Below are 14,389 nucleotides of genomic sequence, written 5' to 3' on the forward strand. Positions count from 1 at the left end.
TGGATAGATTCGCTTCTGAATATACAGCAGTAAAATATGAACTTTTGTTTTACCGACTATTCTTTAAAACTTTTTTTTTTTTGTAACATCGGCATGATACATGGTAGAATTGTGTGTTCTATGTTACCGTAAAATGGTATGAATAATATGAATAAAATATTTATTTGAAGCATAAAAATTCACTTCATTTCTAACACGACAAGCGTTGTTTTAAAAAATACTGCAAATATTGATGTGCTGTGTCTGCAAGTTAGCAAACGATGAGAAAACTGTAAACATGATTTTGCAAATAGAGGAAATTATTTCAAAGTGCTTCAAATGATCACACATTCTACCAAAATATTCGATGGCAAACTGAATCATAAATTATATATAATTAAAAATCTAAACAGTGAACCAAATTAATTTGGTTTGGCACACAAGCTCTAAGGTTTTGAATTTAAGATAAAAAAAAAATCTTCAAAAAAAGGGAAAATTCATTTGAATCAAACAACTTTTCCTTTGTTTTTGTGGCACATTCCTTTGAAATGTTAAAATCTTTTCGCTGCTTGCATGGCTAAACCTTCTTTTGATAACAAATTTGTGGTCTTCGCTTGTGCACAGACACAGACTTTTTCAAACGTATCAGAGTCGTTTTATATCAAACATTTGGCATCGCTGAACCCCCTTTCTCGTAAACACTTCAGCCAGCTGTCAAAACTTTTTCCAATATGGCTGAACAGGCGATTTAACAGGTGAGGTAACCTTACTCAGAAGACTTTGGTAATAATCAAGGGAGATTTGTGTTGTGGAATAGAGATAATCTTTATGCATTATTATACGACCATCCATTAACTATTGCCATCAGCGCCCGTTTCAACATGAAGTAATCCCGGCAAACATGAAATCGTAACAGAATTGATAACTAAAGTCGTTGACAATGGTGTTGCGAATCGCAATTCCAACTGTATAGTTTCGTATAAAATGTCGTCTGAAGTCAGTTTGAATCGGATATGATAGAAAGTCCGCCAGGATGATAGGTTTTGAAATGATTTGGCTTCCGCGCGGGCTTCAAGTGAGATAATCATCGTCATGTTCTCTCTGCAACCAGCAGTACATTTAGAAGACTTTTGCATTTTTCCGATAGGTACGAATAAGGTATCGGATATCGTCCAATTGGTGTAGTTTTCGTCGCTTTAGAAAGAAATGAAATTTATGTATGCTAATTACCTCCACTTTGGTAGGTAAATGCTGTTTTTTAAACTTCCATACGATCATTCTGTAATGTATATGGAGTGTATAACAAAACAGCATAAGAATATAATTACAAAAATGTTTACTGGGATTCGTTTTTACTGTAGTATTTGAAGTATTAAAACGCCATATTGCTACTAACACTCTAATTTTTTTTATAGGAATAGTTACTAGCTACGATGAATAGGTAACGAATTTTATGCAGAATATTAGATTGGTGTTATAGTATTTTGAAGAAGATTTTACAGGGTTCTGTGTACTTTGAGAAAGAAAATATCTTATAACAGAACCTTTTGGAGTTGAAATTGTTGCTTGGGATGAATCAGGTCTACAATATTTTGTAATTTTTCTGAGTTTTTGAATTGATTTCACGTCTTTTGAATATCTGTTTCCGGTTGTTGGTTGCTTCCATCTTGGAACCACTCGTCACTCACAACATGTCTGAGGTGCTAATGTTATTTTTTTTTCTTTTCCCGGTTTCGTTACAGTTTCCCGGCTTATGGGCGGTTCGGCGGGCGGCACCATGGGCCATGCAATGTCCAACATGGGAAGCCTGGCGGCGTGCAGCGTAACCGACACCAAACCCATGCAATTTCCCTTGGCACAGCGGCGGAAACGGCGGGTGCTCTTCACACAGGCTCAGGTTAGTATTGGTGGTATTTTTTTTTTAGTTTGAAGCGTTTGAAGCTAATAAAACGGATGTACCAATAAGGAAACCGGAATAAAGACGTTGGATTTTAAATTTCTTAATTGATTAAATCGTTGAATTGAAAATTAAGTTTAAAACTTATTTCTCCAGAGTATAAGTTTGTTACGGAAATGAACTACTGCAATGTAGTTCTATCAACCAGAACCCTGCCTAACTCCATGAATCGTCTTCCGAGAAATGCCCCTCGAATAACCATACATCATCGTTTCTCATGATAATTGTCATGAGCTCATAAATCGGTCTAAAGTACCGGCTCACAAAATTTCCCTTCCGACGGAGTTTACCCGTCGGCAGCTCGATTTGCGGCATATTCAAATCCAACCCGGCCTTGGTACCTACTATGTAATGGACAGGGAAGATGAGAGCAGATTTACGAGGATTATATATGACCCAAACTTGACGAGCACCGAGAGACGATATGATTGAGTGGTTGAGCGTTCTCGTTCCGCTCTCGGAGGGTGGAGACCCATGAAATTTAATTCCACAATGAAACAATCTAAAATGTCAAGTAATTATGTGAAGCTGGGATTAATTGAATTTTGATGGATCGGCTTTCGTTGATGGTTCAGCAAAAAGGGGAAACTCGTGACTGTGTTATACTATGGCTTTAAGCGATATCCTAGGCGAATAGCTGGCGCACTCTGTCTATATGTACGAGTAGGCAAGAGTATTGACAGAAGGATGGATAAGCGGCATAAATGAAAGAGTAAACAGAAGCTACCGGGCATATTGCGGCGGACAGGTTTAGTGTACGTTCAGTTTTTTTTTTATTATTATTTTGAGATCTGGGCACCCCAAGGTCGTCATGGCAAATGCGAACGAACGGATTGTCAACTCGCTCCGATCAAGCTTCCGATGCCCCACTGTTGTGGTTTTTCTGCCTCCGATTAATCAACCACCTTTTAACAATAGTCAACATCGAGACGAAGCTTCTGAACGCTTCTGAACGTACATATTTACGATGAACCGAAAATGAAAAGTCAACTCGGAGAGCCGTGGAAGATGTCATACTCTTCTGTCTAAATATTTGCTTCATTTTAATTTTAAGTGGATGTCACTCTTCTCAGACGGCGCGCGTGAGCAAACTTAAAGCTATAAATTTCGGTTTCGTGTAGCTTTTGTTTCATACTCTCTGGGCTGGACCCATCTTCTCCGTATCGGAAGGATTTTAAGGTTTCTTCGGTTCGAACTCAAATACCCAAAAATATTACTGAACGTTGTTCCAACGAATCCGTTCCGATATCTGTAAACCACTCGAAAAACTGCTACCCAATGAGATGACCGAAATAAACAATTTCGAAGAACGAATCTTCTTGGGCAAATATTTGGATTTTTTTTTTCGATTCTTACAGCAGCTTACTTTTCCTCGAACGGAGCAATCCGGGAGTTTGTTACGTCGTCATTTTCCGTGTCCACCTTTGAATTTAATGTGTTTTATCGGTTTGCTTTGCTCGGCTATACGCTTGGTAGAAAGAAGGAAAAAACAAAGTAGGTAAACCCTGAGACGACCTCTAATTCCACCAGAGCCTTCTATTGCTGCTACTGCTAGGAAAACAAGCGAATTATGAGACTGTCAGAGTGAATGTCAACCGATGATGCCATGGATACCAGGTTGGATGCTGGACAAACCATTCAGCCGGTAACGTCAGTGGATTTTCCCTTCAATTTTTATCTTCTGCCCTACGCATTGACTTTGTATGTGCACCCTAAGGTTATGCCTTTCTTTGCTCAAAGCCTTGAGAGCTCCCGTAGTAGTAGCATTTTTTTTTGTTTTCGTCAGTTGAGTTCGTTAATATTGAACCACCGTAAACCTGGCCTAAGATATTGTAGAAAATACAATTCGACCGCTTTGTACGTGATTTAATTGCTGCTGAATTATGTTGCTTGTCGAAATAAGGTAGAACTCTCCTGACGCCTATTTACCATTGAATGTTTTCAAGCTATAAGCACCGAGACTTATGTACATAAAGCCTGTTGATTTTCTAATCTGGATATGATACTGCAATAAAACATGGAACATTTAAAATTCCTAAATTTTCTTTGTGAAATATCACGTTCAGCCAAGCCCCGATGCGTTCGTCGATCATATTTTTCGGCTACCGATCGGACTCACTTTTAAATTCGAACCGGCCTGAACGACCTCTGAATTTTGTCCTTATAGTTGTAAACTTATGCCGAGTTTATCCGAAACTTACATAAGGACACATTCTGATGCTTTGAGAGTTAAACTCTTCATAGCATCATTGTAGCACTGATCATACTGACAGGACACTTAGAACCAAAATTCTATCATTTTCTGGCTAATTTTTTTCGTCAAATTTAGCTGGTTCGCAATATCGACGGTAGGTGGCGAACCTACCATTTTTCCGATACAAATGCCTTGTAGGAAAAATGTACATTTTAAGCCCGCTTTTATCGTCTGAATTGCCTATTTTTTTCGAAAGTTGGGTGGAACTTTCTAACTGGGATAGCTTTTCTTCAAATCGATCGATGCGCACTCTGGAATCGATATTGCGTAGTGTTGGAAAAATTATCCAACAAACGAAATCGAGTGTCCAGTCAGTATGGTCAGTGATTGTAGTTTGATTTTAGCGAGAAAGAATCATTCTGCAACGAGAGCAATGTAAGTTTTTAAGGACTCATGACTATTTCATCTCTGATTCGAGATGAGTTATCCTCGTGGCAGAGCGCTGTCTTTGTAAATTTTTTAGTTTGCTCAATCTGAGATATGGCAGTTTAAAAAAATATATTTTTTCTTAGAAAGAGCCTTCTAACTAACGAAAACTTCCAGATAGATATTAGCTGTCTAAGACAAAAGAGATGCGCATATTGATTTGATAAAAGTGCTTAGAACAAACCACTTAAGTATAAAATCATTCAATAGAGTTATAGGTGGAAAACTGTTTTCTAGACACGCTCTTACATTTCAACATTGGGAAAATGTCATTATTTGATGAGGATCTTTGCTGAAGAGTCTTCAATGAAGACACGTTTTGTCTAAATTCTATAGTTTTTACGTTATTAATTTAGTATCGCAGTGTTTGTATATGAGTTTTTGTTGCATAAAATGCTAAACATGTTAAAAGATTTGACGAAAAACTTTTTTTTAATATTCATGAAAGTGAAAGTGGTGGTAGAAAGTCGTGTAAGGAACAATGTTGCTTTTCGAAATCAACTTTTCTGTCGATTCTATCGATTTTTTCAAGGATATTTTCTTAATCTGCATTGCATTCTTCCAGACTAACTGACAGTGTGACACAATTTTCAGTTGAAATGTTTCTAGAAGCTAGCCTATTTTCTCTATATAAATTTTTTGTCAAGGTTTTTCGTAGCCGATTAGATCTCAATTTCTTCTTATTTCTGGTGTCCTCAAAGCCTTCAATCGATTCAAACGGCTATCTAAAGATTTTTAGATAACCGATTTAGAACTAGACGGTGAGATGCATGTCTCAAGTCTCCCGGCAAGTATGGGAGACTTTCAGCAATCAAAATGTGAACAAGTTTCATCAACCGAAATCGCAGTTCAAGTTGCCGAGTGTGGACTAGGCCCAAGTTGTCCAAATTGTGCGGAGAGAGATTATTCGCACAACTAACAAAAGTGAGATCGCCAACACATAAAAGAGCATTCCCATGTGCTGATGAAGAGTGTACAGGAGAAATCCGAGAGCGAACAAAGTATGGGCGTTGGGCGCGCTCGCAATCCTGGTGTACGATTTCTCGTGTGTTGGACAGAGAAAGCAATAGCCTTCACTCCAATTTCACTCCGATTTGCTGTAATTCTTTTGGAAATCTGTGTAAGGGTAATGAGCAAGCTTTATTCTTTTCAGCAGGGCCAACTCGGCGCTCTTGGCTAGAATTCTCTTTCTTTCTCCGAGCTGCGAAAGATCTCACACTTGCTTTTGGACTCGCTCACAGCTTGTGCAAACTCAGATAACGAGAGGAGCATGATCAGCTATAGAGGATTGCACTCGGAAGCAGGGTTGTCAATTTTTTTTTTTCTCAATATTCAGGGACCTGTGAAATAAAAGTGAGGATACATCTAGTAACGGAAATTTCTGTCGAAGTGTTACACTATGGCTTACCAGGTTAAGCCTCGAAAATCAGACAAATTCTGAAAAAGCAGGCACATTAGCATCAGTCCCTCGAACTCATTTTCTTTATAAAGATTATTCAAATCACAATCTTATTAAAGCTAACGACTGTATTAATTTCTTATCAAACCTTAAACGATAAACTAAGAAGTTTTGTTACTTATAGTAGTAACCCAGCAAACATGAAATCGCATCAAAAATGATAACTCAAGTCATTAAAAACGTTACTGCGAATCGTAATTCCAACTAACGCAAGTAAAATGTCGTAAAAATCGTTACTCGAAGTCGTATTAAATGGTTTAAATCGGATATGATAAAAAGTCCGCCATGTTTGCAGATTTTGAAGACGAATTCGTTCCTGTGCTTTCTCCCGCGTGGGTCAAAAGAGAGAACAGCTTTGTTGTTCTCTTTGCGACCAGCAGTGCAACCAGATTGCTAAAAATTAGATGGTGTATTTGCAAGAATTGCCCAATGACACAGGCAGCAAATATTGTCGCTGGCAACAGTTCGCATGCGTTGAGAGAAAAAACTTGTTCTCTCTTGCATTCTTTCAGTATGTATGAATGTGGTGTCGAAATCGTATACTCTTATCGCTTTAGCCAGAAGTTGAAAATTTGTATGTATATTGCCTCCACTTTGGTAGGTAAATGCTGTTTTTTCGTGTGTCATACGATCATTCTGTAATGTATATGAAACGTATAACAAAGTTGTTGAGAAATATACTTACAAAAATGTTTGCTGGGAAGCTAATTTTGATATTGTATAGTTAACGTTACGATTTTTCTACTAAAAGTGTTTTTTTTTTAATAAGAAAAAAGCATTTTCAATCATTCAGATCTCTACTAGTTCCACCGATTTCCCCGCTAATTTCAAATGGAAATGGTTGCGCTTATCATCAAAAATAATCACAAAAAGGGGTGTTGCGAAAATGTGCACTTTTCAATAGACGAGTCTTGAGTATGAGACAATTAGAGATCGTGGCTTGTTTCAACTTTGTTCCAAAGACAGCGAACCACTATATCCAATCTACAAAGTGTTAGGTTCAAAAAACTGTTTTTTCAAGAGCTTTTATTTACTTTGACTGTAACTTCTGAGGGTAATGTGACAGGACTTTGACATATTCGACAAACTTATGTATTTTGATCAGATACACAACTTTGTCCAAGACATCAAAGCCCTAATTTGAAGAACGAAAAAGTTAGCATTTTTATCTGACTATCGGTGGTCCCCTCGGCAAAAACTTTGATAATGGATTATGCTCTACACTGAACCTCGAAAATACCCAAACTTGAGAACTTTCCCCGCCAACCCGAATGAAACTCCCTCCCTACAGGTTTGGCTGTTGGTGGCATAGCTCAAAGCTAAGCTCTTAAAGGAGAACTCATCCCCCAAAATCTGATACCACAATAAAATGGAAATCAAAATAAAAAAAAAATATCGCCAGGTTCAGGAATCACACCCATACCTGCAATGGCTTTGCGATTACCATCTCAGGATGCTAACCGCTCGACCACCGGAGAGTTGTTGAGAGAGGCAGCTACATCATCGTATATGTGAGACTTTCTGCGAATGAAGCGGGAATAAAAGTTATCCCCCAAAAAAAAACAGTTCTTCGCTTTGAACTTACCCCCCAAACCTAAATCTGCCACGATGGAGGTAACAGAATCAGATGCGCTTACAACAAAAACCCCCCAAAAAACAGTTCTTCGCTTGAAGGACAAGTTTGGTTTACTGGCAAGCTGTGATTTTTTCACAAACTTAAGTTGTCAATCTTGAACTTAGGTTTGGCGGGTGGCAGTTCTCAAGTTTGGGTATTTTCGATTTTCAGTGTATGTAAAACTGAACAATGTTGCTGAAGACATCAAATCTCTTCATCTCTGGGCGCTATTAATTTCGTACAGCTAGATTGATGTTCTGCACCACTGTGCAATGAGAGTCTTCATCGCCAACTGGTTTTATAAGGGTAAGTAAGTATTTTAAAGGTGTTTTGACACCTTTGTCATACTGTACCTACATACATTTTGATATCTTGTAGAAGATAATTGAGATTTATATACTTATTTTCTCGAAAGTAGTCCTACAAGCACTGATACGGTTTACCACAAAAAAAAACTTTATTAATCTTTTAGAAAAACCCCATATTTTGCAGTTATCCCATGTATTATTTGCTAAAAAACGATTTGTCAATTTTTATCGCATCAAAATCTCATTCTTAAATTGAAATTTCCAAAAACAACAATTTTCTGTCGCTCCTTTGATTGTTCTCTGGATTCAACTAGACTCCTGGGACCCAACGCCTAGATTTGTTCTGGATCCTCCGGCAATGATTCTCTGGGTTAGTGTTTTCCTGCTAGGGTTCTGTGCTTACCTAGCAGCAGTAGCTCAACCAGACCGTATAAGTAAGGCTACTGGATTCTGTTGCTGCTTTACGACTGAAGCTCCCTGGCTGGCTGGTATGGTGAAGAAACATTTATATAAACAAAAAAGTTGGTCCGAAAAAATACACTCAAACGAGGAATATCTATTTACAAAGCACTTGAGATGAAATGCCAAGTTTCATCAGCAAACTAATATAGCAAGAAAGCAACCAGCAACGTTACGTCTCGACTCCGGAGTCGCGTCGTCGTCATCGTCATCGGTATCGTCGCCTCGTTTCCCCTCTCTGGGTTGGTTTTCACCGGCTGGCAGAACCTGCAATAATGCCGGGGGTCCGCGGGAGAAAGGTTCCGGTATGATTCGGTTTTGGTATTGGTTGCAACATCCGAGAATTCACCGCATTGACTCACAACCACCAGGCAAAGGGCGAAAACTCTCTGACGGAATAACAGACCGTGGAACGTTGAAGCTATTATGGATCCATGCTCTCTGATCCCCACAACTGCCTCGTCCTTTAGCCTCGACCAGTTTGCTAATCGAAGCCGGAAAATATGTTCTTTATTGCTTTTCCTGCGACGCGACAGGCATCCACCATTTTCTCTGTAAATTTTGAAAATGCGCACAAACATATACGTCCTTCCTAGGAACCAATAAGTTTATATCCCCTCATCACGGGGCAACCCTCGAAATATCAGCACAGATTCCGCTCGAGCCAGCGGAATTCAATTTCAATTTTATTAACTTTGGACCCGTTCGTTCGTTCCATTTTTGTTTTCAGGTGTACGAACTGGAGCGAAGATTCAAACAACAAAAGTACCTGTCTGCGCCCGAACGGGAACACTTAGCCAGTTTAATACATCTCACACCCACCCAGGTAAGCTTCCATTTTATTTATTTTTATTTTTTCATTGCTGGAACGCTTCCTTTTTCTGTCGTCATCACTCCGTCCTAACACAAACACAAGCAACTATCAACGCGGAACGACCACTCTTGAAGGGCTTCCTTGGGGGGTCATTCTTCCTTCTGTGAGATTGTGGGATTGGCTTCTGCGTCAAATAATCTTCTCAAGCCAATCGATAATGGTTACAAGGTTTCAAATTTTTTTTGGAACCGTTTCTTTGCTGCTTGAGTTAATATCTGTGGTGGAAAAATCATTTTTCAAAACACTTTTGAAACTTGGATGGGTTTTATCATTTTGATATCGATTTTAGTAAAGAGCGAATGCCCCAACATCACTATTTCGAGAAAATCGCGTTTAAAGTTTGACAGCTCCATAAGCGCCCCGCAAAAATATTACTTTAATTTTCTTAATGTCTCGAACACAAATCATCCATCTAGACATTTGAGCGTAATTTTTCATCCAGTAGATAAATAACTCAATTTGTTTACATTTGGAGCGGGCGCCCTTTTGAAAAAATCAATACCAATTTTTTTTAGCTTTATATTAGGTGTTGCATTAGGTCTAGGCACGTTTTAAAATGAACATATAAACCCAATTTACGAGCAAACCTTTTTTTTTCAATTTTATGTTCTCTATAGTCTTCTTTGCGATAAATGCTATGATTCTTGCGATAATTTTGACCACTTTTTTCAGTTTTTTGCGAAGTTTGCAATAGTATCGATAGGCTTTAAATGTTTTCTTAAAAATGATTTGGTAAGGGCCCAAAAAGTTTCAATCGATCTCGCTTGAGGACAATTTGGCAGATTAATCTCCTTCGGTACGATCTGGACTTTATTGGATTGGTCCCAGGGATGCCATGTGGTTTTGTCAAAATTCAGGTCACCATGATGAAAAACTCAGGATTCTTTAGGTCACTACAAATTCTGCTTAAGTTGCATAAATAAAGATGGAATACAGGTACTGTAGGAGTCTCGATTTGTGCACTGTGACAAGCAGAATTTTGGCTGACCTACAGTTTACATGGAAAACACCATATAAATATCATCTGAACCGAACATTATTATCGATTAAACTACCCGAATACGAAAATATTGTAACACAACAGTTCCTGTAGTAGTTATAAAACGATAAGAAACAGCGTAAAAAAACTTTTAGAAAATGATACCTGAAACCATAAAAAACATTGCACTTATCTTGAATTCCAAAACGACGGTCTGTTGAATATGGCGTTAAGTTATGTTACTGTTTAAAACTGTTAAAACTTTTATATGGAGGAACTGTACTACAAACAGTTTAAATAACGTCCAGAAACCGCTATTGGAAAACGTAATCAGACAACCAAACTGTTAATATTACAGTTTTTTGAAGAGTAATCTTTTATCAAAACAGTAACAGTAATAATTATCAAACGATTCTAAATAAGGTTTTTTTCCAACGTTATCCAGAACCGTACGTCAAGCTTTTTTTTTTTTTTTTTTCTCGCTAAGTCGGAGTGAACCAAGTGAAGTTTAATGGTCTCACGCGGAATTATTTTCATTCCTGCTGGTTCGGTTGGTGCTGTGTTTTGTATGCAAAAACAATCGGCATAAACGTACAACAGCCATTGTTTTCCATCACCATCTCCATCATCTGTCAAGGCCATCACTACATTTAAAGACGTCTCCCTTCGCCCTGTTTATCCGGAATTTGGACCCCGTTAGGGCGGTTGCTCGGTGGATTCGGATTTGATTGCTGTAACCGGGTGAGACAGAACGGCCCAGATATTGATTACCCATCGATCGACATCCATCTTGTTTCGACGGAGGACCACGTGGTTGGTGCAGTAAACGAAGGCTAAATAAAACAATAGCCCCAGAAGTGCTTAAAAATTGTGAGTTAATTCTTCTTTCTTTTTTCTCTTTTCTTGGTCTATTTTTTCCCTTTTTATTTAAATTTTGACAATTTTGTGCTTCGCTCATATTTTCAACGCGGAGGGCATTCGTGTCCCCGTTGAGAAATATGAGCGAAGGCGGGGGGTCTCACCCCTCAACTGGTAGTGATGGGAATGTCGTCTACGAGGATGAGGAGCATCTGGAGGATCCAGATGCTGCTGGTCCCTCAAATGTAAATGATTCTCAAATGGACGATAATTCTTCATCTTTAGCATTGAAGAGTGGCACAACCCGGCTCCGAAAATATGCTGACAGTTCATCTTCCGCTGGACCTTGGGTGGTTTTCATCCGGCCCAAAAAGAACGGCAAACCTCTTAATGTGGTACAGATCACCAAAGATCTGGCGAGGTGGCCCTCTGTAACCAGTGTTACAAAATTACGTCCAAATAAGCTGCGTGTTCTTGTGGCTAATTCGAAAGCTGCAAACGATATTGTTGCCAGTAATTTTATAAACCTTGAGTATCACGTCTACATCCCGTCTCGGGACGTAGAGATTGAGGGCGTGATCACAGAGATGAGTCTGGAGGCTGATTACGTGAAATCCAACGGCGTTGGTAAGTTTAAGAGCCTTGATTCGGCTTCGGTCGAAATCTTGGACTGCCGACAACTCAGAACTGCCAACGTCGTAAACGGAGTCAAAGTGTACTCACCTTCAGACTCATTTCGTGTTACCTTCGCGGGTACCGCCCTCCCTCACTTCGTCTTGATTGACGGAGTTTTAAGGCTTCCTGTGCGACTCTTTGTGCCTCGACCCATGGATTGTAAAAATTGCATCAAGTTGGGGCACACAGCGTCGCACTGTTGCAATAAGCCACGCTGTCCCCAATGCGGGGAGATTCATGGGGCTGGAGCGTGCTCAGCAATAGAGCAGAAATGTGTCTATTGCGGGGGCTCACCTCATGAGATCTCCTCGTGCGAGGCATTTAAGAGTCGCTGGGATAAACAGAAGCGCTCTTTAAAAGAACGATCAAGACGTTCTTATGCCTCTATCTTAAAGAGCGCTTCTCCACTGGCCCAACCGCATTCGAGTAACATTTTTTCTGTGTTGCCAGTTGACAACGAAGAGACGACTGATGAAGACAACCCATTTATTTTTGTTGCGAACTCCCGAAAACGTGTAAAAACAACATCAAAGACACCCAAGATTCCCAAAAAGATCCCTACAATAAGTCCTCCAATAAGCCCCCCTAAAAAATCTATTGCTGCAAAACAAAAAAATCAAACTCCCCCTGGATTCCGCACGATCTTTTCACCACAAATCGATCCAACACCAGCAGGGACCTCAAAGGCCCCCATAACTAATGAGGTTTCGTCTGATTCATCTTCCCAGCCGGGACTGTTTAAGTTGACAGACATCCTAAACGGTATTTTCTCGTTTTTTAACATCTCTGAATCCATCAAAGGTATTGTTAGTGCAATGCTTCCTGTAGTGAAGACATTTTTGAAGCAATTGATGCAAACTTGGCCCCTCATTTCAGTGTTTATCTCTCTCGATGGCTAATTTAAACCAAGAGGTCGGAGATATCACTGTTTTACAGTGGAATTGTCGTAGTATTATTCCTAAACTGGATCCGTTCAAATTCCTTCTTCATGAAATTAGTTGCGATATTTTTGCGTTATCCGAAACTTGGCTTTCTTCTCAATCTAACATCACATTCCACGATTTTAATGTCATACGTCTAGACCGCGACGATTCGTATGGAGGGGTGCTTTTGGGAATCAGCAAGCGCCATTCCTTCTTTAGAATCAACCTCCCTTTATCGGGAGGAATTGAAGCTGTTGCATGTCATACAACTATAAGAGGAAGGGACTTATGCGTTGTCAGTTTGTACTGGCCTCAGAGAGTTGCAGTGAATCGAAGTCACCTTGAGGACCTGTGTTCAGTTTTGCCTGAACCAAGGTTGATCCTGGGTGATTTCAATTCACATGGAACTGTCTGGGGAGAACAAATTGACGATTGTCGTTCTACTCTTATCTATGATATCTGTGACAGTTTCAATTTAACAGTTTTGAACACGGGTGAAAAAACACGAGTACTAAACCTCCTGCAAGACCAAGTGCAATTGACCTCTCACTCTGCTCAAATTCACTATCATTGGATTGCCAGTGGAAGGTAATCCCTGATCCCAATGGTAGTGACCACTTGCCAATCAAAATTACAATCACCAAAGGGGTTCAGCAATTCAAATTCTACATATATGGCATATGACCTTACAAGACACATCGACTGGAAAAAATATTCGGACGAAATAACAACATCCATCGAATCTATGAATATTTTACCTCCTTTAGAGGAGTACCACTTTCTTTCACGTCTGATACATGAAAGTGCACTTTGCGCACAAACAAAACCCATCCCAGATTCATCAGTTCCTCGAAGGCCTCCAAACCCATGGTGGGACCAGCAGTGTTCCAAACTGCATAAGGACAAATCAAAAGCATTCAAAGATTTTCGAAAACATGGAACTCTCGTTCTTTTTAATGCATATGTTTCCCTTGAAAATCAGTTCAAAAAATTGATCAAAGGGAAAAAGAAAGCGTATTGGAGGAATTTTGTGGGTGGTTTATCACGTGAAACATCATTGAGTACCTTATGGAAAGTGGCACGAAGCATGCGTAATCGATCATCTACGAATGAAAGTGAGGAATATTCGCATAGATGGATATTCAACTTCGCACGGAAAGTCTGTCCAGATTCTGCACCAGTACAAAAAATAATCCGGAATGTGCCTCCAGATAGGTGTGGTCTGGATTCCTGCTTTTCGATGGTCGAATTTTCAATTGCTCTCCTCTCTTGCAACAATTCAGCTCCGGGAATTGATAAAATCAAGTTTAACTTGTTGAAAAACCTTCCGGATGCCGCAAAATTTCGCTTGTTAAATTTATTTAATCAATTCTTGGAGCATAACATTGTTCCCCAAGAGTGGAGACAAGTGAGAGTCATTGCTATCCAAAAGCCCGGAAAACCAGCGTCTGATCCCAATTCGTACCGTCCAATAGCGATGTTGTCTTGTATACGCAAATTGATGGAGAAAATGATTTTGTTTCGTTTGGATAAATGGGTAGAAACAAATGGCCTCCTGTCAGATACTCAATTTGGGTTTCGAAGGGGCAAAGGGACAAACGATTGTCTTGCTTTGCTGTCTTC

General features: G+C 39.4%; 1 protein-coding gene across 2 annotated transcripts in view; it reads left to right on the forward strand.

Moving 5' to 3' along the window:
• Positions 1–14,389, forward strand: part of LOC129740682 (homeobox protein Nkx-2.1) — a 124,252-nt gene that overhangs the window by 50,270 nt on the left and 59,593 nt on the right. For both annotated transcript variants that reach the window (XM_055732443.1, XM_055732442.1), the window contains exons 3-4: positions 1,722–1,876; positions 9,188–9,283. In XM_055732443.1, the coding sequence (XP_055588418.1) occupies positions 1,722–1,876; positions 9,188–9,283 (251 nt within the window). The remainder of the gene's footprint in view (positions 1–1,721; positions 1,877–9,187; positions 9,284–14,389) is intronic.

Source organism: Uranotaenia lowii, chromosome 1 (assembly GCF_029784155.1).
Source record: "Uranotaenia lowii strain MFRU-FL chromosome 1, ASM2978415v1, whole genome shotgun sequence".
NCBI lineage: Eukaryota > Metazoa > Arthropoda > Insecta > Diptera > Culicidae > Uranotaenia > Uranotaenia lowii.